At 33.4% G+C, this 26,073-nt stretch overlaps 3 protein-coding genes and 1 pseudogene across 11 annotated transcripts in view; 1 reads left to right on the forward strand and 3 right to left on the reverse strand.

Moving 5' to 3' along the window:
- The window catches only part of LOC126716744 (uncharacterized), a 47,473-nt gene that overhangs the window by 2,426 nt on the left and 18,974 nt on the right, over positions 1 to 26,073 (reverse strand). The gene's annotated exons all lie outside the window — the stretch shown is intronic.
- LOC126716746 (uncharacterized) overlaps positions 1 to 26,073 on the reverse strand; it is a 33,787-nt gene that overhangs the window by 2,265 nt on the left and 5,449 nt on the right. Inside the window, exons 1-3 of one of the 2 annotated variants that reach the window (XM_050417717.1) lie at positions 23,217 to 23,660; positions 22,786 to 22,897; positions 361 to 610 (exon numbers count right to left, since the gene is read on the reverse strand). In XM_050417717.1, the coding sequence (XP_050273674.1) occupies positions 361 to 461 (101 nt within the window). In that variant the 5' untranslated portion in view covers positions 462 to 610; positions 22,786 to 22,897; positions 23,217 to 23,660. Of the gene's footprint in view, positions 1 to 360; positions 611 to 21,878; positions 22,623 to 22,785; positions 22,898 to 23,216; positions 23,661 to 26,073 lie in introns of those variants that run through there. The other variant, XR_007652255.1, reaches the window with a different exon arrangement.
- On the reverse strand, positions 288 to 9,296 carry LOC126716743 (disease resistance protein RUN1-like). Of its 8 annotated transcripts, none has more exons than XR_007652248.1 (9): positions 8,564 to 9,295; positions 7,053 to 8,145; positions 6,674 to 6,889; positions 4,719 to 6,568; positions 4,061 to 4,177; positions 3,534 to 3,860; positions 1,097 to 1,356; positions 771 to 882; positions 407 to 623 (listed from the first exon to the last, which is right to left on the reverse strand). XR_007652248.1 is itself a non-coding variant. In XM_050417712.1 (5 exons), the coding sequence occupies exons 1-4, from the start codon at positions 9,082 to 9,084 to the stop codon at positions 4,730 to 4,732; spliced, it is 3,669 nt and encodes a 1,222-aa protein (XP_050273669.1). In that variant the 5' UTR covers positions 9,085 to 9,296; the 3' UTR covers positions 4,270 to 4,626; positions 4,719 to 4,729. The 8 variants fall into 8 exon arrangements, 2 of the variants coding, with proteins under 2 accessions (XP_050273669.1, XP_050273670.1); XR_007652249.1 differs by having other exon boundaries at positions 3,534 to 3,881; XR_007652250.1 differs by lacking the exon at positions 3,534 to 3,860.
- On the forward strand, positions 15,414 to 18,204 carry LOC126716747 (uncharacterized; annotated as a pseudogene).

Consider the following 26,073-nt stretch of genomic DNA (forward strand, 5'->3'; position numbering starts at 1 on the left):
TTCCAAAATAAAGCAAGTTTAGGAGAGCTAATGCCTGCCTAGTAAGCAATGAAAGTGGGCTGAGAAAGGGACAGGGAGGCAAGGATTAAAAGGAAATGTAGTTTAAGATTAGTTAAATACTATCACGACTCACGAGCAAATGGTAACCATTATGGCCTCTTTAGCCGACCAATCCCCCAAACCAGTAATAAAAATCCTAGTCAGAAATACCAATAAAAAAAAATCCTACCCAGAAACAAAAGTGTTTGTCTCAAGTAACGGGAATTTTAAAATGGTTTGTTCTTCAATCAACATAGCAAGTTGCCAAGGAACCTTCTTCTTTTCCACAGGTTCTCCAATCTTCCACTAACCAAAACAAACCTGGAAAATATGCTTCTCAAACAGTAAGCTTCCACTCGTTTGCATACGGCATTACTGGAACAGCCTGAAAAATTATCTGCCAGCCCATGATTTAGCTTCATAGGCAAAACAACACCATTTGCATCTGCTCTGCCAGTGCCCCTCAACTGTCAGCAACACTTGCCATCCCTCCACAACTGGACACACTCGCCTTGGTACTCTCCAGTAGTTACTCTAATCAACATGTTGTGCATCATAGGCTTGTGCATACCTACAAAACAAAGCTTTACTGAGCATTAGCTGATAAGTACACTTTTTTGCACCCTCAAACATCACTGTGTTGAGGTTATACAGCCCAAGCAAGACTGTGCTTCAGGAATAAATGATCCAAGTTGTCTTCCTCATTGCATAAGACACTTGGTTTCACTCACTATGTTGTGTTGTATAAGGCCATAGCAGCTTATCAGTAACTCCACAGCTTGAGATAGAGATAGCTAAAATTTGAGCAGCCACTTCTGGTGAGTACAGCTCTCTATTCAGGTCCTGTTTTCAAGCCAAAGTATGGTTTTTATAACCTAGAAAAATATATTTTTTGTACTATTGAAAAACATTGACACCCACATACATGACTAAACTTAAATTCTGGACAAAACACATCAAAATAAAACTGCAGGATCTTTCCACTACAAAATACAAACATCAGACTAAAAAGACAAAACCAAGCCAAAAACAAAGATACATCTAGAGCAGGGCTTACCAATCAAAGCAGGATACCTTAAGTATTTTTCAACCTTTTCTGCACAGTTGCTTGCCGAATTGAATATGCACCAGAGAATTAGGTTAGTAATTTATGGCTAAGTTTGTCGTACGCTCAGGTTTAACTTCTGTTATCCTTTGATTCTAATTCTAGTTGAGTCACTTTGATAGGGTAGCCAAGCTAAGTTACCCATGGAGATAAGTCTTCTGCTTTGTTTTATCCTGTGAAATGAGCATGAACAGTTTTGCCCTGGTCACGATCTGAAATGGGAAAGTACAAATTTCAGTCAATAATTTCATTCAGAGTTAAAGGTATTAAAGTTAGAAAACTTCAAGAACATCAAGAGGAAATAGCGAAAAATTCATTTGGTAAAAGCTTAAACAATTAAAGAGCAGTACTACGTATGAAAAGAATTTTAAACTATTACTATTAAAAAGTAACGGGGCACTTACATGTGGTCATACCTGTCTACTAAATTATATATGTAAGAAAGCACAATAGAGAAAATAAGTCACAGGGCACCTATTAAACTCCTAAATCTCTGGAGTTAAAAGAGGAAGGAGAAGAAAGAATGAACGAAAGAATTATCTAAAGAAGAAATCAAAGGAAGAAAGATATGACACTTTAAAAATGAAATTCATATATTATAAAGGTCTCACCAATTCTTCTTCACAAGCATTACATGCGAAGATGAAGTCTTTGATAGTTTCCCAACATTGTAAAATAAAGGCATCAGATGGCTAAGGCCATTTAATAATAGATCCAAACACACTTCTCTTATGGTAAATCACAGATCTGACAAGACAGATCTAACAATTGAGTAATATGCAGTCATTCAAAACATTGTTTTAGTGACACATAAAATTGGACTAAATGCTTTTAACTTTGAAGATTGTCTCCTGTGAGAGCATCTCAATTAGTTGGTGATGGAAAATCTATTAACATATAGTTACAAGCTTAGGTTCCCAATGCTGATAGTTTAAGCAGTTCACCAAGAATATTACTGCTGATTAATTGTCAACAACATGACAATATTTGGATATATTGAGAACATGGTAATGATTTGGTCATTGAATAAATTTTGCATATCAAAATTAATTCCCCATTAAGGTAAGTTATGATCAAGCTCCTCATGGTTGAAAATTTTGAACAATCACTAACCATGATTTGATTCTAAAGTTTGTTGCATTATGAGAATTGCAATAACAATGTCCTCAAACTTGCTAATAAAAATCATTTTAGTAACTTTATGATTGTTGTCCTACTTTTAAATAATAAAAAATTCAGAGAAAAGCAAAAGCAAAAAATAAAAAGAAAAGAATAGAAAAAGCAGTTATTCTCTTAATCAAAAAAAGAGCATCTGCTTTGGTTTCAGGTTAGTTAGCAACCCTAAAAAACCATCAACAAGGGAGGAAGCTAAACACAACCTCTAGGAAGACTTAATTATTCTGAAGCGATCAATTGTCAGTAATGTTGATATTTGGATGTATCAAGAACTTGTTTTAATGATTTGTTCTTTACAGAAATTTTAAATATCCAAATTAATTCCTCATAAAAGTTATTATCAAGTTCCTCATTGCTGAAGATTTTAAATTTTATAACTACATTTGATTTTAAAGTTTGTACATTTTAGAATTGGAATCCTGACTATCTTAGCTATATAGCAAGTGGGGTGGGGAAAAGTTATATAATTGTTGTCATACTTTAAAATAATAAGATTTTTTAGAGCAAAACAAAAATAAAAGGAACAACAACTAGAACAAAAAACTCAGCTATTCTCTTAGACAGAAAGAAAAAAAAAAAAAGAAAAAAAAAAGAAAAAAAAAGAAAAAGAAAAAAAGAAGGCATTATCTTTGATTGAAGGTTCGTACACAACTCTAGAGGACTTTCAACTAGGGAGGCAGCTAGATGCTACCCCTAGCTAGACTAATCATTCTGATTGCGATCTATGCATGACTTCACATATATAATATGTATCGAGATAAAATTAATTTTGATTGTAATGTTTGTAGTGGCATGCATATATTGTTTTTGCACCTTGAAATTTTTTATAACAATGACGAGAGAGTAAAAAGCATACAAAAGACTGCACTTATCTTTTTGTCTCTTAGCCATGTGACAGTTTCACCTCATGAAATAGTCCAATAATCCAACATCGAGGGGGCAACCAACACAAACAAGTAACACAATCACTAAACCAAGATGACCCTAATCATTGTTTATTTCATAAGAATATGTTTTTTATATGCATATTAAATTAGCTAGGAGTATTGCTTCAAGTTTTTTGATTAAGGAAACAAGCCAGATGGGAGTTTGAATAAGTCCCAATAATTAACTAAGGTACAGCTAGCAAGAAACTATTTTGCAGTTAAAATTAACCCAAAAAGTGATGATGCATCAATCAACAAAACTCAAATTAAGAAGGATGGTGACTTACTGGTGATAGAGAGAAAAAAGTTGATTAACCTTTTGGGTCACATCGCAAAATTCCTTCCAATGAAAAAATCTCAGGTCACTAATCACTCACTTGACTGCTCACAAGCAGCTATGAACATGCACATTCTCTATTTTAAAAAAAGAAATTGGATCCCCACTATTTCCATCCCCTATCCTTGCAGCTCTCCTTCAATAGGATTGGTTGCAGTTGAACCCTCTCTAAAGGTCTAGATTTGCTTATCTTGGCTGTTTAGGCTTTTGTTTGTTTTTTGAATTGTTAGTTACCCTGCACATCCATCTGGGCTAAAAGTATCTTTGACTAGCACATCTGCCACAACATTAACAGAGCCTAAACAATTTCATAAGACACCCCTTTGTTGACATGCAAAAAAATTGGAACCATATGTACATACTTGGATGTCTATAAAGGTATATTATCAATTTACTATAAAGGTATATAATTGTAGGCGTAATGCATCAAAACGAAAATAACAAGTAAAGTAGGGTTTACAAATCTAAGCATACTACCTTATCCCATTTTCAATCTTGTTAAATACTTGCTTGCCTGCATGGGTCTGATTACTATAAATATGAACATGTGAAATGGGCATGGGTGGTTGGCCTTGGTCATGATTTGAAATGGGCCTGGAAAATTTCAAGAACATCAAGAGCCAAAGAACAATAATCATATGTCAAATACTTCCATAAGTAAAGAGCAATTATAAAATGAGTTTTAAAGTATTAATATCATAGATCAATGAGGTAATTATATTATAGATGAAGGAGGCAATGCATGTGATAGGCTATAGCACCCTTTCCATTCGAACTTGACATTATATATATTCTGTTAAGCTCCTAAATGTCTGGGGAGGAAAAAATAGAATAGGGAAAAAGAAAAGAAAAGTAAAGAAAAAGTCTAGCTAAGAAAATGCAAAGGAAAAAGATGACTTTTAAGATGAGATTTGGCAGCAAAAACTTCTAGTTTTGATGTTTACTCACTTTAATCACATTATTTCTTCTGCTTTTAAAACACCAACAGAAGCATTTTCTTGCCATTCTTTGTTGTCAAATAGCTAGGAGTCTCATTGACAACTCTAGTCAAACATGTGGTGGGCAATCCATTAAAAACTGTACACTAAAAGAAAAAGAAAATGCAGAAACCAACAGAGGAAAGATAGTGACTTACTGAAACGTTGATTAAGCATCACAGTCGCTTAACTCTTCATCACAGTCCTTGTACTCACTTGACTCCTCACAATCAGAGTTACCATGGGTTTCTGTGTGCCTTTTAATCCTTTTTGGGTTTGGTATCTCATTAGAGCTTCCTTCTCCACTGGCTCCAGCCCCGTCACAATCATCATGACTGCGCTTGACTTTGTGACATTCCACTACCATTGCTGAATTGTTGAAATTATGATGGAAAACATCCAAGTCCCCATAAGGAGTGATGCTGCTGTTGCTACACTGGACCATTGTTTGGTCAAGATCTTCTATGTCTTTCTTGTAAATCACACGCAACCCGCATTTTTTTACCTCCCAGATTGAGTCATAGGTTTCAAATTCAATTCCAATCTGACTGAATCCATTCGCATCACCTTCCGACAATAATTTATTAAAGTTCTCGTCTAAGAATTGAGGAGTCACATAGCCTAGCCAAAGGTGATCTGATAAAACCTTATCAATTAAGGAACAGCTACTAGCAAGCAGTGTTTTTCCTTTGACTGTCAATGAACAGGGAAGAGAGTAGATTAGATCTGGAACAACATAATGCGTACTAAACGCAGCGCAAATAGCAATTCCCACCTTCTTATACAAATGAGAAGGTAGTTTTATTTTCACTTCATTCCCCACTCTTTGGTGGCTGAACCACTCAGGAATTTCACTTCCGGGAATAACAATGTCATATTTCTTTTCTAGGAATGAGAGAGGGAGAGAGGGAGAGAGCTTGAGGGACTTTTTTATCCCTGAGATAAACCAGTCTATGCAGCTTTGATTGTCAGCCAATTTAAAGCAATTATGAAGATAGAGAGATGGCTCCAATGAATCACTTTGTTTTAATGGATCTGCTAACATTTCCAGTGAGATACAACCTTCTGCCTCAACTTCGGCAATATTCAATGGAAGCTTTGGCAATGATCGAAGACTTGTGCAATTATTCAACCTCATCCGTTTCAATTTCGAAAGTCGAATGACGCTTTCCGGAAGGCAAACAAAATCATTTCCACTTAGTTCCAACCCATATAAAGAGAATAAGGAACCAATATCATTGGAGATTGCCTTGAGATTGCAGCCACTTAAATTCAATTCGATCAAACAAGATGCAGGTGATAGAGATAGAGAAGAGAATAGCAAGTCCATGGGATGAGGACTTGTTGGCATTGAATAAAACGGGAGGACCTCATACCACAATTTATTAGATGATGATAACCCCTTACATCCACAGATAGATAGCCATTTAAGTTTTTTTAAGAGACCAATGGAAGAGGGGACCTGTCTTATAGCAGTTCCTCTCAAATCCAACCGTTGTAGACTTTCGGCATTCCCTAGGTTCTCTGGCAATCTATCTAGTTTTGAGCATCTCGCAAGAATGATGAATCTAATAAACTTAAAATTAAAAATTGTATGAGGTAAACACACAAGATTTTTGCTCTCACTTAGATTCAAACTAACAAGGTCAGTCAAATGCTCAATTGACTTAGGTAGTGCTGTAATTGCAGTAGCACTCAATAGAAGACTTTGTACACGTTTCATGTTTCTCCCAAATTCTGGAATTCTTGTTATTTTTGAGCAACCATGAAGATTAAGGTCTGTAAGACACTCCATTTCAAACTTGCTTGGAAGACTTGTGAGATTCTTGCATCCTTGTAAATTAAGAATGGTAAGCTTTTTATGAATTCCAATTGATGGGTGAATCTTAGGTAAATTTATACAACCTTCAAGAACCAAACTCTCAAGATTTGGGACTTTAATGATGTCTGGGGCTTCAATAAGTTTTTGAGATTCACTTAGCTCAATGAATTTCAAATTCTCAAAACTCTGTTAAAAGCCAAAAAAGAAAAAGAAAAAGAAAAAAGAGTAAAATAATTAGCTTCTACAAACAAGCTTATTATAAAAAAAGTAGTATAAGGGTACCTAAATTACCTTTGATTGGAAACTTGATGTCAACGATTTTGAAGGGTACCCTCTCCAATCAAGAATTTTTAAACTATTAGGAAGATGTCTGAGACCATGCATAAGTTGAACACCACAAATTTCAAGCAATTTTAGATCTTGCATCTTTGAAAAGGCTTCAGGATTCCAATATACATTTTTTGGTTCATGCAACTTTAGTACTATGCCTTGAATTACCTCTGTTCCCTATTAATAAGAATAAGAGGGATTAGTATAAAATGTATTATATTATTACTAGACTAATATAATTTAAACTCCATATCATTCTTTATAAAAAAAAAAAAAAAAAAAATATTATGTTGAATAATAAAATAAGATATATGCTTAGTTTCTTTCAATAACCCATTACCGTATTTTTTGTCAACACATTGTCAATATCTTCAAACAACCACAATCTACTACGTTTCCCGGGGTCTTTAGGGCACTGTTGATGAACTATATCTCGCCCCATTTCTTGTAGTAAATCATGCATCCACAATTGATTATTATGCAATTTAACTAGAGATTTATCAATGAGAACCTTTAATCCAATTTTAGGATAATGCCCAAGATAGTCTAGTCTTTTTATGACAAAATCTGGATACATGTGATTAAAAAAACATGCAATATTTAAGAAAATTTCCTTTTCTGTTGATCGTAATCCATCAAAACTTATTTGAAGCACATCGAGAATTCTTCTTTCAGGAAATTCATTGAGCCTATCCAATCCATTTTTCCATTCATCAATGTTTTTTCCGAACAAGAAAGAACCCAAAACTTCAAGGGCCAAAGGAAGACCCTTAGAATAATTTACAAAAGCTTGAGATAGGTTTCCATAATCTGCAGGTGGATGGTCCATTTTCAAAGCTTTCAAACTAAAAAGTTGAAGAGCTTCCTCATGATTCAAGACTTCAGCCTCATATATTTCTTTTACTTCATGCGACACCAACAAATGCTTATCTCTTGTTGTTATCATAACTCTACTACCTGAACCAAACCAACAATTCTCCCCAGCTAACTTCTTCAATTGGTCTAATTCAGTTACATCATCAAGAACAAGAAGGATCTTTTTGTTACGTAACCTACTTTTTATCATGAGAACTCCATTATGATCATTGTGTACCTTCAAATCTCTATCATTCAAAAGTTCCCTCAAAAGTATTTGTTGTATCTTATGTAAACCACATTTTTTAGATTCTTCCCTAATATTAGCAATAAAACTACAAGCTTCAAATTTATTGGAAATCATACCATAAACAACTCTAGCAAGAGTTGTCTTACCCATTCCTCCTGTCCCCCAAATTCCTATAATGCGAACATCATTTGACTCCATAGCTAAGTGTGACTTCAATTTCTCAACTCGGGTTTTTATTCCTACTAGTCCAACAGTGTCTGCTGAGAATGTATTACTCAATTTATTTAATATCTCTTTCACAATGACTTTGATACATTTTGCCTCAGACCTACAAAAAAGAGAGAATAATAAGCTGTGAATCTGAATCTACCAGTGCAGGATATATCCACAATATAAATTTAGTATATATAGCATTAAGTTTAGTTTGTTAAAACTGAAATTGGGACGAATAGATGTAACAATGGAATCTTTCTCTTTGTTTATTTGAATTGTACATCGAATCATTAACTGTTTTAAATTTTTAATTGTTTCAATTGTCGCCCTTAATAAGTTACTGTTAACTACAAATAACATAAATTGTGTCTTAGGCCTGCCTAAAAATATTATTCCTTGCAAAATTACAATATATTTGGTACAATATATGAGAGTTTTAGAATTATATAACAATTGGTCATTTAGTTATTGTCACCAAAACATTCACATTAAAATTAGCTATTATTAAAAAAAAAAAAAAACCACGATCTTACCTTTGATGTGGCAGCAAATGCTCGCCGGATAAATTCCCCACATCTCTCATAGCATCCTTCCATTTCTGGATCTTCTCTCTATCGATTTTGTCATTTTTCTGATGTTCGTCAAAGGCTTTTTCAAATGGCCCAGTCTGCTTCCGTACGTCGGAGGGATCTACGTGGTAAAAGACGGGCACCACTTTAAGTCCCTTCTTTTTTTTGCATTCAACAATTTCAGCAAGTTCATCCAAGCACCACCTTGAATCGGCATATTTTTCTGAGAAAACAACGATTGCATAGTAGGATTTTTCTATTGCTTGTATGAGCTCAGAAGCAATCTCTTGTCCTAGTTGGAGTTTTTCGCTGTCTCTAAAGGCTTCAATTCCTCTCAATCTAAATGCCTCGTATAAGTGGTCTGTAAAGCTATGGCGGGTGTCCTCACCCCGAAAACTGAGAAAAACATCGTAGTTTGAACCAGGAATTGAAGAAGAAGATGATGACAATGATAAAGAAGGTGTTTCGGAGCTAGTGGAAGCCATTGGAAACTTAGTAACTAGCTTTTTTGTGGAAAAGTTACAAAGAAAGTTGCAGAACAAAGAAAATGGAAACCTGGAAAGCGAGTTATCAGAGCTTTATGAAATCTTACTTTCTGTAAGTAGAATGCCCTATGGCAAGGAACGTAAAGCTAGCTCTATTAGAGATAATGAGAAGCAGAAAGAAGATGAGAAGCAGAGAAAGAAGATAAGGATGGGAGAATAAATAAAGGTGGAAAAAAAAAAAAAAGTAAAACAATAAATAAAAGTAAAAGGTATAGTGGGATACGTGTCCATACAAGGAAATTTACAAAATGAAAATTACAACTAAATTAGGACACAATAAATTATCACAAAAATTTCAAAACAGTTGAGGTATCAGATCTTTTATTAGACTAAGATTGAACACAACTAGAAACAAATAGTATTGTGAAAATATTGTCACATTTTATTGTATGTCTGAACTTTTTAAATTAATTAGTGCTATTTTCTTAAAAAAAATATAGGGAAAAATGACAAAAGACCCCCTAAACTTTGGAGTAGTGGTCAAGAGACCCCTGAACTTTTATTTTGGCCAATATACTCCTTAAACTTTACTTAAAAGCCAAATTAATACAATTGTTCACTTTTTGTTTAAACTGACTAACGTTGATTCAAAAAAAATAAATAAACTGACTAACGTTGATCACGTGACATGCACGTGCAACTTGCCAAACACCGAGAGAAAAGCTAGGCTAGGTTCAACATTGACAGAGTGCAGTTGAGAGGAGAGAGAGGATGTAGCTTGCCGGACTTCGTGGTCCCGCCGTCACTGGTCTTGTCCACCGCCAATCTTGACATTCTTGGCTTCCGCCGAAAACCCATTACTAATTAAATCGCAACATGAATTGATATCTTTTGATGTTGAACTTGGATGATTCTCCTTATTGTGGATGAGTGGCCCGTGGGAATAATCGCAAGCCAAATCAAGCCCACACATTTTTATTTTTTTTGTTCAAGTGGTTTTGCTTTTCTTTTTTCACCGCTAGAATGGCTAGCCATTCCTAGTGCTAGGACAAGCATCAATATTCCATATGATGTTAATCTTTCATTCCTATATTTACTTAATATTTAGGATAAAATGCAAAACTGACCCTCTAAGTTTCAGCTTTTGTCGTTTCAGTCCTCCAAGTTTCAGTTTTGTCATTTCAGTCCTTTAAGTTTCAAATTTTGTCAATTCAGTCATCCGTTACTTTTCAGTTAAGTGCTGCCATTAATTAAACCAAAACGACGTCGTTTTGGTTTTTTTTTTTTTTTAATTTCTTAATTTTACTAAAATACTTTAATTACAAAAAAAAAAAAAAAAAAAATTTAAAGGGAATGATGATGTTCCCCTGCCTCTGAAAATCAAAAACATCACCAATACATGTACGGATAAGAAGAGAAGGTTGAGAATTGGTCTCACGTACATCCATACATTAAGGGTTTTGTTGTGCCAGGAGAAGATGTTGAGGAACGCATCTTTGAACGGCCGCTCACACCGGTAATAGTCCAATATGTACTCATTGTCTCTCAGATATTCCGACAACTCCTCGTACTTCACCAATCGCCGCTTGAATCTCTGCCTCTTCTTCTCCAAGTATATTGAATGAATGCCTCATGGTAGAATATAAAGTTCTCTGCACGTACAAACATAATCATAATAAATGTCTATTAATAACTACAATAATTATCAAATTTCAAATTAAAAAAAAAATATTATGTTATATTTCTTGTGTATTGCGTGTGTTGCTGAATAATTTAGAATATTTTAGTAACTATAATGATTAGTCTTTCCTAAATCCTTCCCAAGTATTTTCTATTGTTTTCTTTTTAATTTTTAGGTCATGTAAGGGATATCCTTAGGGCAATTGTTAACAAACTATTTTAGGAAAGGTTTGACACCACTTTTATGAGAAATATAAAAAGCTATCAAAAAAATTAATTGTTTTTTTTTCTTAAAAAAAACTTTCCTAAAATGATTCACTAACCAATACCCTTAGAGAATCTGTTATCATTTCTCTTTATTTTTTAATTTTTATGTTGGTAAAGTAGTGAGGTAAAGTGAAATGAAAAATATTGAAAAAGTGAGAAATTGGTGGGAGATACAATATGAAAGAGAGGGAAATTTTTGTCTCATTAAAAATTGTGAGTGGAATTCAGCGATTTTGGTTAAGCTAGAGTAAGCAATCATGGTAGTTAGCCATTTAAAACAAAAAATGTCTCCATGTAAAAGTCAAGAACTTTATAATTCAGTAGCATAATGCGTGCTCTCCTTTATTATATCAAATTAGTGATAATTTCGAAATGATACACCAGTATTAATTGGTACCAAAATATTTCGCTTTTTTACCAAACTAAAATGACCTTGGGTACGATATTGAGTCCCTTCTTCCCAATTCCTTTTGTCCTTTACAACCTTTCTTTTTTCCTTTGAGAGGTAATTGGTAATTAGTGGTAATTGGGGTCTAAAACTGGTGTTTTTTTGTAATAATTTTTCACTATGCATGCCTTGTAAAACTATAGCTTATAAGCGCACACTAGAATCATGTAAAGTATGCTTTGATTTTTCAATTAATTAAGCGTCCGTTTGGAAACAGTTTATTTAGTTGAAATTGAAATTTTTTTGCTAAAAGTATTGTAAATAAAGTTAAAAGGTAGTTAAAATAGTACAGTGTAATCCATAAATGGTACAAAAAAGTGCAATAAGACCAATAAAAAGTAGAAAAAATAAACTAAATAGTAACAAAAATAAGTTATATAATAAAAAAAACTAAATGCCAAACGCAACCTTAATATTCTTAAACCGTTGATAACAATCATTTTTAAATATGAATAGGATAATAATTAATATTTATTATTAAAAATTAGTCAAATAATCATGGAAAGCCCTTAGATATTTTCTCCTGGAAAAACTCAACACCTTTAACGACAATTCAATGTCGTAGTCAAGCCTAGCCAACTTTCCATGCAAGTTCCAGAGAAGAGCATAGCTTTAACTTCAGACCAGTGTTTAGTCAATTGTCATTGGCTGATTGCTTTATCTGCGTCAAATGAAGTGTGAACTGTGAACCAGCTTTATCCAGTCTACACCTTTCTTTTTTTTAGTTTGTTGTGGTTTTTTAATGTGAAATGTGTGGCTATAAAAGCTAGGTTACTATCGTACGTACAAGTCCAAGCCAATTTGTTAATATATACAGGTCTGAAATTCGTTTATTTTATTAAAATTGAATTTTTTTTGTTAAAAATAATATAAATAGTACTAAAAAATATAATAAGACCTATAGATAATAACAAAAATAAATTAAATAATAAAATAAGTTAATTTTTTAATTTGAAGCTAAACATACAAAAAAAAAAAAAAAAAACAAGAAAGTAAGATGAAAGTTTTATACACAGCTGAAGTGTACGACATAGAATGGGACTTGATCATGTTTGATGCACCTACAAGGTACCATGATAATGCCCCGGAAGAATGACTGAATGAGTGCTATATACACAGCTGGATTGATGGCTAGGAATAGAGAGGAGGGTGAGACTGATGTGTTTGTGCATGATGTTGATAGAGTTGTAGAGGACAAGTTCTCTAAGGCTTTTCTCTGTGAAGGGTATTTGACAGAACAAGAAGGGAGAATAAGGCACTTCACTATCCCAAGTCACAGGGCTCGCCTTGGTAGACCCTTTTGTCCATAGAGGTTTCATTCTCTGTCCTTTCTTTTTTTGCCACAATTCTTGTTTTGTCATAGATTTATTATGTAGTACTTGAGAGAATTGGAGCTGGGACTTTCCTTTCATATATATATATATATATTTTTTTTTTCAGTTGTTACAAATTTTTTATTGGATGAATTATACTACTGAGAATTACTAAATAAACATAATGTGGGGTGACCATCTTTGGTCCTTGATGCTACCAATTTGGGCAGAAAAAGTTTACTATCCAACTAATTGCATTGCTGGGAAATGGGAATTGTGTCTCTGTGTTCAATGTAGTAGTTATAACTACTTATAACTACTTCATTTTCTTAGCAATAAATGTAGTAGGTATAATTTATCTGTGGGGTTAGTAGATCCACCACAGTTCTATGCACATGAAACTTCAAAAGATGGCAACTGATAGTGGGGTCCTAATTAAATTCAAAAGTTGCTATATGAAAGAAAAACCAGAAGGCATTTCCAATTAAAACTGTTCTACCAATGGATAAATTATCATTTTTTATGTACATAACCTTATGTTTGGATGGGGAATTGATGAGAACATAGAATGGGAGTAGGAAAAAGTGATCAGAATATAGTCCCCCTGCTTTTCAATAAGAAATACAATGTGTTGTACTATAAAAACAACAGTGCGTTTTTATTTTTTAAATTTAATTGTTACTAAAAAGTGGTGTACGAGGATTTCAAGTTCTGGTTCTCCTAAATAAGATTAGATAATGCAATTGAGTTACAAAAAGTTCTTAACAAAACAATAATGTCATATTCCCTTCAAAAAAAATAATGCCTTATTATGTTAAAATAAGAAGAGAAAAAAACTAATCAGTAGGACTAAAGAAAAGTGGTCTGTCATATTGAGAAATAAATAGGCAACAAATGTCAATAAATCTTAGAGCAAAATACATTTTAAACCCTATCCTTCAGAGGTTGTTCAAATTAAACCCTAAAAATTAGAAATTATAACAAACTAAACCTTAAAGTTTGGTAACTATATAAACTCTATATGTTTTTTTTGATAACTATATAAACTCTATATTGAATTCATTATAACACGAATAAGTCATATAGAAAGAATGTAGCTCTTAAGGGTTATACTATACATTTACCTTGAATATTTACAATATAAATTCAAATATTTTTTACATTGGTTCATTAATATTTTCTCTCCAATTTTTTTATTATTTTTAACTTAAAAAATACTTTTTATGGGAATATTATCATGGAAATAAAGAAAAAAAGTTATTAAATACTAAAACTGAAAGTTCTCAGTCTTAATTTTCAAAAACAAAAATTATTCTTCTGGTGATCGCAAATCATGGGTTCCTTTTTAAATCATCAACAGCTTGGCAAATAACACGACCAACAATAGCATAGAAAAAGGCAAAAAAAAGTGACATGCATAGTTGATCAATTATCAAATCAAATTAACAACCACCATAGTTTGTCATCCAACATTGTATATTGGAAATTTTTTACCATTCTATCATCATTATGGTAAAAAAAAATTCACAAAGGAGACAAGGATTGAGAAAGATCAAGTTTTCATGGTCCTTTCTTGGGATAAGAACTCAGCCATTCCATTTGTAATGCACCCTATGTTCATGCTGAAACTTTCAAGAAATTTTCTTGAATTAACTTGCACAACTCCTTCATTTGTCTATCCTGGATTTAGTCATAGATCATATTAAATTTTACAAATTTTACCGTTCTATCATCACAAAATAAGCTAAGTATCAATGGGCCAAAACCAATGTTCACATATGGCTATAAAAAGCCCAATAGCAAAAAGTCTAGAAAATGAGGAAAGATAAATGGGTCAAAGCAAAACGGAATGGTTTGAAACAAATTCACATTTGTGAGACAAGATAGGATGCACATCAGCACATGTATGGTATAGATACCATAAGCCAAAGTTAGGTCTCTTGTCTAAAAGATACCAAGAGAATTGCATAATAGTGCATCTAAACTCAAATATGGGTACACTTCTAATCAACATGGAACTCCAAGAATTGGACACACCACAGGAGCTAACATGTGAAAATAACTAGATCTCCATTCTCTATTTTTGCACCATCAACTTTGAGTTGCACAAGCAATTTCCACTTACTAATTGACAAATCATTTGATTTAAATAAACATTTACAATTACAGTAATTTTGAAAAAATACATTCCCATATTTTATTGCAAATAGCTTAAGGGGAATTTAAGTACTAAAGTGCATCTAGATTCCCCCAAAATCTGATTACACCAAAACCAATTTGGTGACTTGACCTAAGCAATCATTATTAACTCACATTTTGGAGAACTTATAGATTATAATTTTTTTAGGAACTCATAGATTTAAAGGTATACTTATAGTTACATATGCATGCATTAAAGTTCCAAATCATCATATTCATGAAAAACAAGAAGTCCAAATGTACAAAATTTTTTGCAATCGTCAAAGTAACTAGATAAGTAAATAAAAATAGGACTCATGTAAGAATCAATAAAAACCTGACAAGTCTACTATTTTGAAAATTGTTAAATTTGTAACATTAAATCATTAATTTTCATCAATTAGATGCCTCTAAGGCCCTAACCAAACATGAAGCTTAAGACTATAACTGTTCCCTCTTATTTAAAGGTTACACTAAACAGGAATGGGCTTTAACCAAACGTAGAATGCAAGCAATAATAACCCACAAAGCCAATACAAACCTTATCACCTATACAAACAACACTACACCACTCTCTCTCTCTGTAAACTCCGATTGAATAAAAATGGCAATTGGGAAGAAGAAGTTGATGTCATCAGCGCCATGGAGGGTCGAAGAGGAAGCCACCGAAGAGTTCCAAGACACAAAGCTCAAAGTCACAGAGTAGTAGCCTGGAGCCGAGTCAGTGATGCACGTGCCTCGCAAGAAGAAAGACAAGTCCAAACGCCACGACCATGACGATTACGATGATGATTCGCTCATCGAGATTGACCCCCAGCTTCGCTACAACTTTCAACGTAACTACCGGGTCTCTATTTTCTTGATTTTCATTTTTGTTTCTTGGTTTTTGGTTTTTTGCTTACCCAGTTGAGAGAATTCTTTATTTCTTGCTTTAACTTTTGTTTCTTTGGTTGCCCAATTCTTAGTTTCTTGGTTACTTGCTCTAAATTGTGTTTCTTTGGTTACCCAATTCTTAGTTTCTTGATTACTTGCTTTAAATTGTGTTTCTTTGGTTACCCAGTTGAGAAAATTCTAGATTACTTGGTTTAATTTGTGTATCTTTGGTTACCCAATTCTTAGTTTCCTGATTACTTGCTATTGGTTGTTTAAAGTTCATGTCTTTGTCATTAGTAGTGTACCCTTTTGCAGTGTTGGGGATTCCTGGTTGTTCTCAATTGTGTTTTAATAGATTTGAGATATGTGTTATATGAGAGATTGTTAATTTGTTTAAGGATAATTTGGGAATGTGAGCTCCTACCAGTTGGCCAATGTGTTGCAACTCTATGATATCTCTGGGTTAAACTACTCAAAACCTCAGTATTACTATAATACGCCAAATTAGAAATACAACTGGGGATAACCCATTGTAGTAGTGGTTGATAACTTCTACCCAGCAGAGAAAACTGAAAGCAGAAGGAAAGAAAGAAGAAATTTATTCTTGTAGCGGATGAGAACTTTTACCCAATATAGAGTTTCAAGTTGATAGACCATGGCAAGTCATTTTGTTTCAAACAATTAGAGTAATGGTTAAATGATTAAGCTCACTATTTTCTAACAGTTTAAGCTTTTGGGACATCTGATAGTTTATTATAGTATCAAATTAGGTGGTCTTGAGTTAACCCTATCTTTGTTCTACCCTCTCAATTAAAAAAAGTTCAAAATCAAATCTGTTGGGCTCTACTTATTAAAGGGGAGTATTGACCCACTCAAGAGAGAGTATTGTAATAATAGTTAGATGATTAAATCTACTATTTCTTAATCGTTTAAGCTTTTGTTATAAGTGGTAAGGCAATTAACATGAGGTTGAAGCTTCTTATTATTGAGGCTTCATATGGTTGATTCTTAATATGGTTGAAGCCTCAGTTTTGTGAAGTGAGGTTACATATTTGTGCCTTCTATGATGTAGATCACTGAAATTGATTGAGGCTTTTTTGTGTGTGTGTGTGTGTGAATGCCATCAATATCAACATTGTTATTATGGGCAAGGGCATCTCTGTAGGATGTATAACAATTAATTGATATAGTCTTTATTGTCATGTTCTGTTTTTCTATTGATTTGAGACTTTTATAGCCTATCCATCACTCACTGCTTGGAATTATTCAGTTTACATCTATGTTTGTTTGGCTCTCAATAATATCTTTACTCCTCTTTTCTTCTTCCATCTGCTTACTTTGTATAATTTTGCATCTAAATCCGTTCATAATTGAGTTTGTGATATGATACTTCTTTTGAGTTTTGTGTATGCAGTTTCTTCAATGAGTATTTAGCATTGACACCATTGTGAAACCTCTTCCGCCTGCTATGGCCTACAATGTTTCCCACAACTTGAACTTCTTCACTCACATTTTCACGCAGTTCTTTGGTGAGTATTGATTACTTTGTGCCATTTATGGGTAGCAGAGAAGATGGTATATATTAGAAATTCTATAGAACAAGATAATGATGTCACTCTTAATTACTTTTAAGGGTTCTTTTTCCTAGTCTTCCTCTACAGCTTCTGTTTTTGCTCCTCCTGGCTCTTTTATTTCTCATTTTCTAGTAATCTATTTGTTTCACTGAACCTAGAGTTGTGCAATTTCTGCAGCATAATGAGTATGCTTGTGGAGTGTCTGAACCTTTTTTCAATGCATATGCTATCAAGTCTATAACTTCACTGGAAGTTACAATGGGCTTGACTCCTACATCTTTTAGAAGGACTAAGAAATATAAATTCAAGGAATACAACTGGTTTAGAGAGTTTTTCAATGTCCAATCAAGTATTTTACCTTGCAAAACTTTTAAACTCAGAATTGGTAGAGACATTTCACCTAATTCTATATTTTGGTTTGATCTTTTCAAACAATAGCTAACTTGGTCTCATGCTTATAATATATTATATATAAAAAACCTAATCTTGGTCTCATGCTTATTATATATATTAAAAAACCTAATCTTGGTCTCATGATTGCACCCAAGTTCTTTGAAAGTGAAAAAAAAAAAAAAAAAATTGTTTCATGTGATCAAACCTTTGACATGTTTCCCTTCCATTAATGCATTGATGATTGTTACAGAATAGCTGATTTTTTGATTTGTAATGAAGTTTATGTGATTTGTTGTATTGCAGATCCAGAAGGTATAGCAAATGCCCAAAAATCATTAGGGATAGGACTGGAAGAGAAAGATCGTCGCGGTTGTTGAAAAGAGATTAAAAAAAAAAAAAAAAGTAAAAGGAAGGGAGGGGGGGGGGGGTGGGTGGTGGATTTAGAAGGCAGTTAAAGGCTTATTGCTGATTTTAGATGTAACTGTTTAAAATTATTTTTAATATCTGAATATTTCTTTTTTGGAGAATCTATAATATCTGAAGATTGAAAATGTAATCTAAAAATTCAGTGGAACCCCTTCATAAAAAATTTTGACTTGGCAAATGGAATTACATCATGAGCTATATGAGAGTTTCAATAAGTTCACTGGTGATTTTTATTGAAAAAAAAGAACAAGTACTAATGAGATTTCTTAATATGTTTTGCCTAACCTTGGATGAAACCAAATGCTCATGTTTTTGCAGCATGGCAGAAATTAACCATTTTTTTGCTTGAAAAGACTAGGTGATTTTGCTTAGATCCTTTTAAATTGGAAATCAATTAAGCAAATTTCAACCTTCCATTAACGAACAAAATGTATGTCATTCTAAACTTCATTTATCTTCTTATCATTACCCTCTAGCCAATTTGAGCCAAGGTTTTATGTAAAAAAATTATTTAATGTGACTTTGGCTGGAGCCAAATTTCTGTTAAAAAATTATTTTAATGTGACCCAAAAGACAGATGAAATATTTTGCATTATCGTGGGGAAAAATAAAAACAATCGAAGTATATAACAACCTTTACATAAGGAAGAGAAATTTCAATTTCTGTATTTGATAGAAGTTTGTCAGAACAATCCATTTGCAGGGCACCAAAAAAATAAAGCATGCTACTCGGTCAGAGCCATTAGATAGTTAATTCAATTGCTCTTATTTGAATTTAAAGGAGAGTTGAATATGATTTCCACGCAAGGACATGAATCTCTTATATGATGTCTTACAATATTAATGATTGCATGTAATTGCATGCCATAGCTTTAGTCCAGAAAAGGTGTTAATTTAATTTCTTTCTTTTCGTCTTCTCCTTTCTTTTTGGGTATGGTTTATTAATACAAAATAATGTCTGAAGCGTTGGCTGGTAGTAGAGTCCAAAAATGTTCAAAAGACTTTGAAGCAACAGCAAGGCCCCAACATCGGTAGCAACTCTCTTATGCACAAAATATACAACCACTAGTGTTCTCCAACTTCCATGCACTTGTGGTCTTCAATCAACACAGCAAGTTGCCAAGGAAACCTACTTCTCAATAGGAGTTCCACTCTTAGAAATTATGGAAACAAGTCTACAAAAACCAAGCTGTATAGCCTTAGTTAATGCTTTCCGAACAGGGGCATCTAGCTGCATGCCATTTGGTTGCATATGGAAGAACTGCAACAGCCTGCCAGCACTTGATTTGGCTACAAAGCCAAAACCACCCTGTTCACACCATCTCTGCTAGCGTCCCTAAATTGTCAGCAACACCTACAACCCTCCACAACTTGATACACCTGCCTTGGTACTTTCCTGCAATTACTCTGATCTGCTTGTTTTGCATTAGAGACTTGTGCAGACCTGCAAAACAAAGCATTAGCACTTCTCTAGAAGCTATTTTGCACCCTTAAACATCAATCTAGAGAACATAATATATTCCTGTTTTTGAAAATTTGGATCCTCCATCCACTGAGCCAACCGCTGCTTCAAAGAGCAAGGAGAAATGAACTCAGTTCTAAGGCTCAAATCTATCCAAACAATACAGCCCAAGCAAGATTGCAGTTCAAGAATAAATGAACCAAATTTTCCTCTTTCTCACACAATTACTATCACTCATTGTGTTTCATTTCACTGTTCTATATTAATCAATAAGTCCTCATGCCAAACTTCCACTTAACAATTATTAACTTCAAAGGAAGCTTCAATTTTCATAGATATCTTCATCTAAAGAGGTATGAACCTCCAATGAGAATCCATTACCTGAGTTCCCCCTACTTTCAACAGTAGCTTAATTTTGATATCAACACGTGTTACATTGAGGCGATATATGTTTATTAGTAGCTCCTCACCTTGAGAGAGGGGTGGCTAAAATTTGAGCAGCCACTGCACTACTTCAGGAGAGTATAGCTCCCTAACCAGGTCCTGTGTTCCAAGTCAAAGTGTAAACTTTTGTGTTGACCTTGCATTGACCCATTTTTCAAAAAGATTAACTAATGGGGCAAAACTATTTTCAAACATGTGAGAGAGTGAGACACATGCATGAGTAGATTCTAATGAATCAAAATCTTTTACTGGTGGTGGTGGTGATAAGATGAATATGCTTTATCATGCTTTTCTGAAAACTTTTTTTTTTTTTTTTTTTCATTTTTTGGGATTAGTATTGTCGAAATTTGATGACAATTACTCCTACACATTTTGCGTAATTTCCTAGTGCCCAGCTATATAAAGTCCTACTCATTTTACTTTTTTGAAAAGCTATAAACTTATTTTATTTGTATGGCTTTCTTTCTATCTATTCACAATCAAGGTTCCATCATGATGTATCACACATAAATGCTTTAGTAGAATCTGGAAACTTTATGACTAATAGTCTAATACATCCACTAATTAATTTAGTATTAGCAGTGTAAATTAGTTGAAGAAAGTGTTCAAGCAGGTCATATTACTTTAGTTTTCTTTTATCATACATTCGAAACTGATAGGGTGACTTAGTCAGTTAAAAACTGAAAATGAAGACAGTAAAATATAATTTGGGGAAAAAAAAAGTAAGAGCTAGGAGCAAGCAAAGTTTGTAATCGACATCAAAATCATTGACATTAGAGCTGTTTTGATATCAATTGAAGAATCTTTACCCTTTCAAACTAAAGACTATGCCTCTTTAAAATGAATAATGGGATCACTCTACAAATAACGTCATTGTTCTTTAAAAAACTGAACATGCCAATTAATGAAAGGGTATCCAATAAATCTAGTAATAGTAACTTAATCTATTTCATGCCTTCTTATGATGTGACTTCATTGGTTCCATTTCTTTTCATTGAATAGTTGGTTGATTTTTCATATTTTAGAGCAAAACATTTACATTTATATGAGGTAAAAAGTAAAAATGTCACCAAATAGGATTTATACATAACAGCATTGTTTGTCAATTTTTGATCTTTTTGAGCAATTTGCCATTAATCTTTGCCCTTTTGTACATAGTTCAGACCTTTCACTATGACAAAATGTATGATGAAGATGCTGAGAGAAATGTGAGCTTATTTTTTATCTGCTTTAAATGCAAGCCTGCAAGGCAATGCTTCTTCCTTAGCTAGATTTGTTTATAATCTAGTGATTTTCTACTTTGCTATAGATATCTCTTGAGTTGCAACTTGCAACTATATTGACATTTTTCTCTTGTAAATGTTTGATAAATTACTAATTAAGTAATTATTATGTTTTGGGGTGAATATGTAATTTATCATGGTATAAGAGCACGAGATCCTTAGTTCAATCCTATCTCCACTCTATCTTTAATTTAAAATGTTAAAAATCCCACAAGTTGAGCCCTACTTTTTAGGAAGGGATTTAGGCCCACATGTGAGGAGAAGTGTTAAATTATGGTTAAATGATTAGATTTACAATTTTCTAACAGTTTAAACTTTTGGGAGAATCAGTATTTACCAATACTATCCAAATTTGGCAAGCCTTTTTGATTGACATTCCAAGCCAACTCTCAGGCTCATGAGCCTTGTGATTACCTGTTGGTATAAAATTTGGGGGGGGGGGGGGGGGGGTAGAAAATACCATTTGAGCTACCCAGCTCATTGGCAATTTTGACTATCTATTAACATGTGGAGAATATCAACTAAACATGAACAGTTTTTGCTGAAAGTAACTCTAAAGTCCCACTATTGAAGCAAATTGGCTATATATTATCTAGACTGCTAAAGTTAACTCTCTAGTAATAGAGTTACAAGCCCAAAAAATGTTCATAAAAGAATTACAAGCAAAAGTAACCAAGACTCTAGCCTCATTAGTGAAACCTGTGCACAGCAAATGTACACCACTGGCGTTCTCCAACTTCCTTGCACTTGTGTTCTTCAATCAACGCAGCAAGTTGCCAAGGAACCTTCTTCTTTTCCACAGGTCCTCCAATCTTCCACTAACCAAAACAAGCCTGGAAAATATGCTTCTCAAACAGTAAGCTTCCACTTTTTTTCATACGGCATTACTGCCAAAGAACCTTCTTCTTTTCCACAGGTCCTCCAATCTTCCACTAACCAAAACAAGCCCCAGAAAATATGCTTCTCAACAGTAAGCTTCCACTGTTTTGCAAACGGCATTACTTGAGCAAGCTGAAAAATTATCTGCTAGCCCATGATTTAGCAACATAGGCAAAACAACCCCATTTGCATCTGCTCTGCTAGTGCCCCTCAACTGTCAGTAACACTTGCCATCCCTCCACAACTGGACACACTCCACTTGGAACTCTCCAGTAGTTACTCTAATCAACATGTTTTGCATCATAGACTTGTGCATACCTACAAAACAAAGCTTTACTGAGCATTAGCACATGATAAGAACACTTTTTTGCACCCTCAAACATCACTGTGTTGAGGTTATACAGCCCAAGCAAGACTGTGCTTCAGGAATAAATGATCAAAGTTGTCTTCCTCATTGCATAAGACATTTGGTTTCACTCACTATGTTGTGTTGTATGAGGCCATAGCAGCTTATCAGTAACTCCACAACTTGAGATAGGGATAGCTAAAATTTGAGCAGCCACTTCTGGAGAGTACAGCTCTCCAATCAGGTCCTATTTTCAAGCCAAAGTGTAAAGATAAGTTTAAATACCTATTATAGTAGTAGCTTATTTTGACTTAATTGAGGGATTACTACAGTATGGTTTCTATAACCTAGCAAAATAATATTTTTTTATTATTGAAAAAGATTGACACACACATAGATGACTAAACTTAAATTCTGGACAAAACACATCAAAATAAAACTGTAGGATCTTTCCACTACAAAATACAATACATCAGGCTAAAAAGCCAACCAAGCAGAAAAATATGAAAACTTATATTCTGGATGTAATGCATCAAAACAACGATAACAATTAGAGCAGGGCTTACCAATCAAAGCAGGATACCTTCTGTATTTTTCAACCTTTTCTGCACAGTTGCTTGCTTGATTGAATATGCACCAGAGAATTAGGTTAGTAATTTATGGCTAAGTTTGTTGTAGGCTCAGGTTTAACTTCCGTTATCCTTTGATTCTAATTCTAGTTGAGTCACTTTGATAGGGTAGCCAAGCTAAGTTACCTATGGAGATCAAGTCTTTTGGTTTGTTTTATCCTGTGAAATGAGCATGAACAGTTTTGCCCTGCTCATGATTTGATATGGGTAAGTACAAATTTCAGTCAATAATTTCATTTAGAGTTAAAGGTATAAAAGTTAGAAAACTTCAAGAACATCAGGAGGAAATAGCACAAAATTTATTTGGTAAAGCTTAAACAATTAAAGAGCAGTACTACATATAAAAATAGTTTTAAACTATTACTATTAAAAAGTAAAAGGACACTTACATGTGGTCGTACCTGTCTACTAAATTATATATGTAAGAAAGCACAAGAGAAAAAAGATATGTCGCACGGCACCTATTAAACTCCTAAATCTCTGAAGTAAAAGAGGAAGGAGATGAAAGAACGAACGAAAGAAATATCTAAATAAGAAATCAAAGGAAGAAAAATATGACACTTTAAAAATGAAATTCATATATTATAAAGGTCTCACCAATTCATCTTCACAAGCATTACATGGGAAGATGAAGTCTTTGATGATTTCCCAACATTGAATAAAGGCATCATATGGCTAAGGTCATTTAGTAATAATTCCAAACGCACTTCTCTTATGGTAAATCATAGATCTGACAAGACAGGTCTAACAATTGAGTAATATGCAGTCATTCACAACATTTTTTTGGTGACACATAAAATTGAACTAAATGCTTTTAACTTTGAAGATTGTCTCCTGTGAGAGCTTCTCAATTAGTTGGTGATGGCAAATCTATTAACATATAGGTACAAGCTTAGGTTCCCAACGCTGATAGTTTAAGCAGTTCACCAAGAATATTACTGCTGCTGATGCAGACCTTCTCTGTTGATCAATGAACTGATCAATTGTCAACAACATGACAATATTTGGATATATTGAGAACATGGTAATGACTTGGTCATTGAAGAAAATTTTCATATCAAAATTAATTCCCCATTAAGTTAAGTTATGATCAAGCTAGTCATGGTTGGAAATTTTGAACAATCACTAACCACGATTTGATTCTAAAGATTGTTGCATTGTGAGAATTGCAATAACAATGTCCTCAAACATGCTAATACAAGTAATTTTAGTAACTTTATGATTGTTGTCCTACTTTTAAATAATACAAATTCAAAGAAAAGCAAAAGTAAAAAATAAAAAGAAAAGAATAGAAAAATCAGTTATTCTCTTAATCAGAAAAAGAGCATCTGCTTTGGTTTCAGGTTAGTAAACAACCCTAAAAAACCTTCAACAAGGGCAGAAGCTAGACACAACCTCCAAGAAGACTAATTATTCCGATACGATCAATTGTCAATAATGTTGATATTTGGATGTATCAAGAACTTGTTTAATGATTTGTTCTTTACAGAAATTTTAAAATCCAAATTAATTCCTCATAAAAGTTATTATCAAGTTCCTCATTGCTGAAGATTTTAACTTTTATAACTACATTTGATTGTAAAGTTTGTACATTTTAGAATTGGAATCCTGATTGTCTTAGCTATATAGCAAGTGGAGTGGGGAAAAGCTATGTAACTGTTGTCATACTTTAAATTAATAAGAATTTTCGGAGCAAAACAAAAATAAAAGGAACAAGAACTAGAACAAAAAACGCAGCTGTTCTCTTAAACAGGAAAAAAAAAAAAGAAAGAAAAAAAGAAGAAGCATTTTCTTTGGTTGAAGGTTAGTAAACAACTTTAGAGAACTTTCAACTAGGGAGGAAGCTAGATGCTACCCCTAGCTAGACTAATCATTCTGACTGCGATCTATGCATGACTTCACATATATAATATGTAACGAGATAAAAATTAATTTCGATTGTAACATTTGCAGTGGCATGCATATATTGTTTTTGCACCTTGAAAAATTTTAAAACAATGATGAGAGAGTAAAAAGCATACAATGGACTGCACTTATCTTTTTGTCTCTTGGCCATGTGAAAGTTTCACCTCATGAAATAGTCCAATAATCCAACATCAATGGGGCAACCAGCACAAACAAGTAACACAATCACTAAACCAAGATGATCCTAATCATTGTTTATTTCATAAGACTATGGTTTTTATATGCATATTAAATTAGCTAGGAGTATTGCTTTGTGTTTTTTGATTAAGGTAACAAACCAGATGGGAGTTTGAATAAGTACCAATAATCAAGTAAGGTACAACTGGCAAGAAACTATTTTGAAGTTAAAATTAACCCAAAAAAGTACAAGTATATGCCAAAGGTAAAGGAAAGCGATGATGCATTAACCATCAAAACTCAAATTAAGAAGAAGGATGGTGACTTACTGATGATAGAGAGAAAAAAATTGATTAACCTTCTGGATCACATCACAAAATTCCTTCCAATGAAAAAATCTTAGGTTACTAATCACTGACTTGACTCCTCACAAGCAGCCATGGACATGCACATTCTCTGTTTTAAAAAAAGAAATTGGATCCCCACTATTTCCATCCTGATGCGGGAGATGAAAGAGAATTATTATTTCATATTATTTATGTTTGCAAGTCAATTGTATTTTTATGTTTTAGGTCTTAGTAGTTTATTGGGCTTTTAGTATTTTAATTTAGAAGTAAGGTTATTTTTGTAATAAGGCAATTAGGGTTTCCTAGCCAGCAAGGGTATTTTTGTAATAAGGCAATTAGGGTTTCCTAGCCAATTAGAACTAGGG

Source organism: Quercus robur, chromosome 3, assembly GCF_932294415.1.
Source record: "Quercus robur chromosome 3, dhQueRobu3.1, whole genome shotgun sequence".
NCBI lineage: Eukaryota > Viridiplantae > Streptophyta > Magnoliopsida > Fagales > Fagaceae > Quercus > Quercus robur.

Excerpts from the sequence above, each read along its gene's own strand:
- LOC126716743 (XM_050417712.1), bottom strand. The coding sequence starts at position 9,084 with ATGGCTTCCACTAGCTCCGAAACACCTTCTTTATCATTGTCATCATCT. Across the intron at positions 6,890-7,052 it reads ATGTGTTGACAAAAAATACG|GGAACAGAGGTAATTCAAGG; the intron begins GTAATGGGTTAT and ends TCTTATTAATAG. Across the intron at positions 6,569-6,673 it reads CATCAAGTTTCCAATCAAAG|AGTTTTGAGAATTTGAAATT; the intron begins GTAATTTAGGTA and ends GGCTTTTAACAG.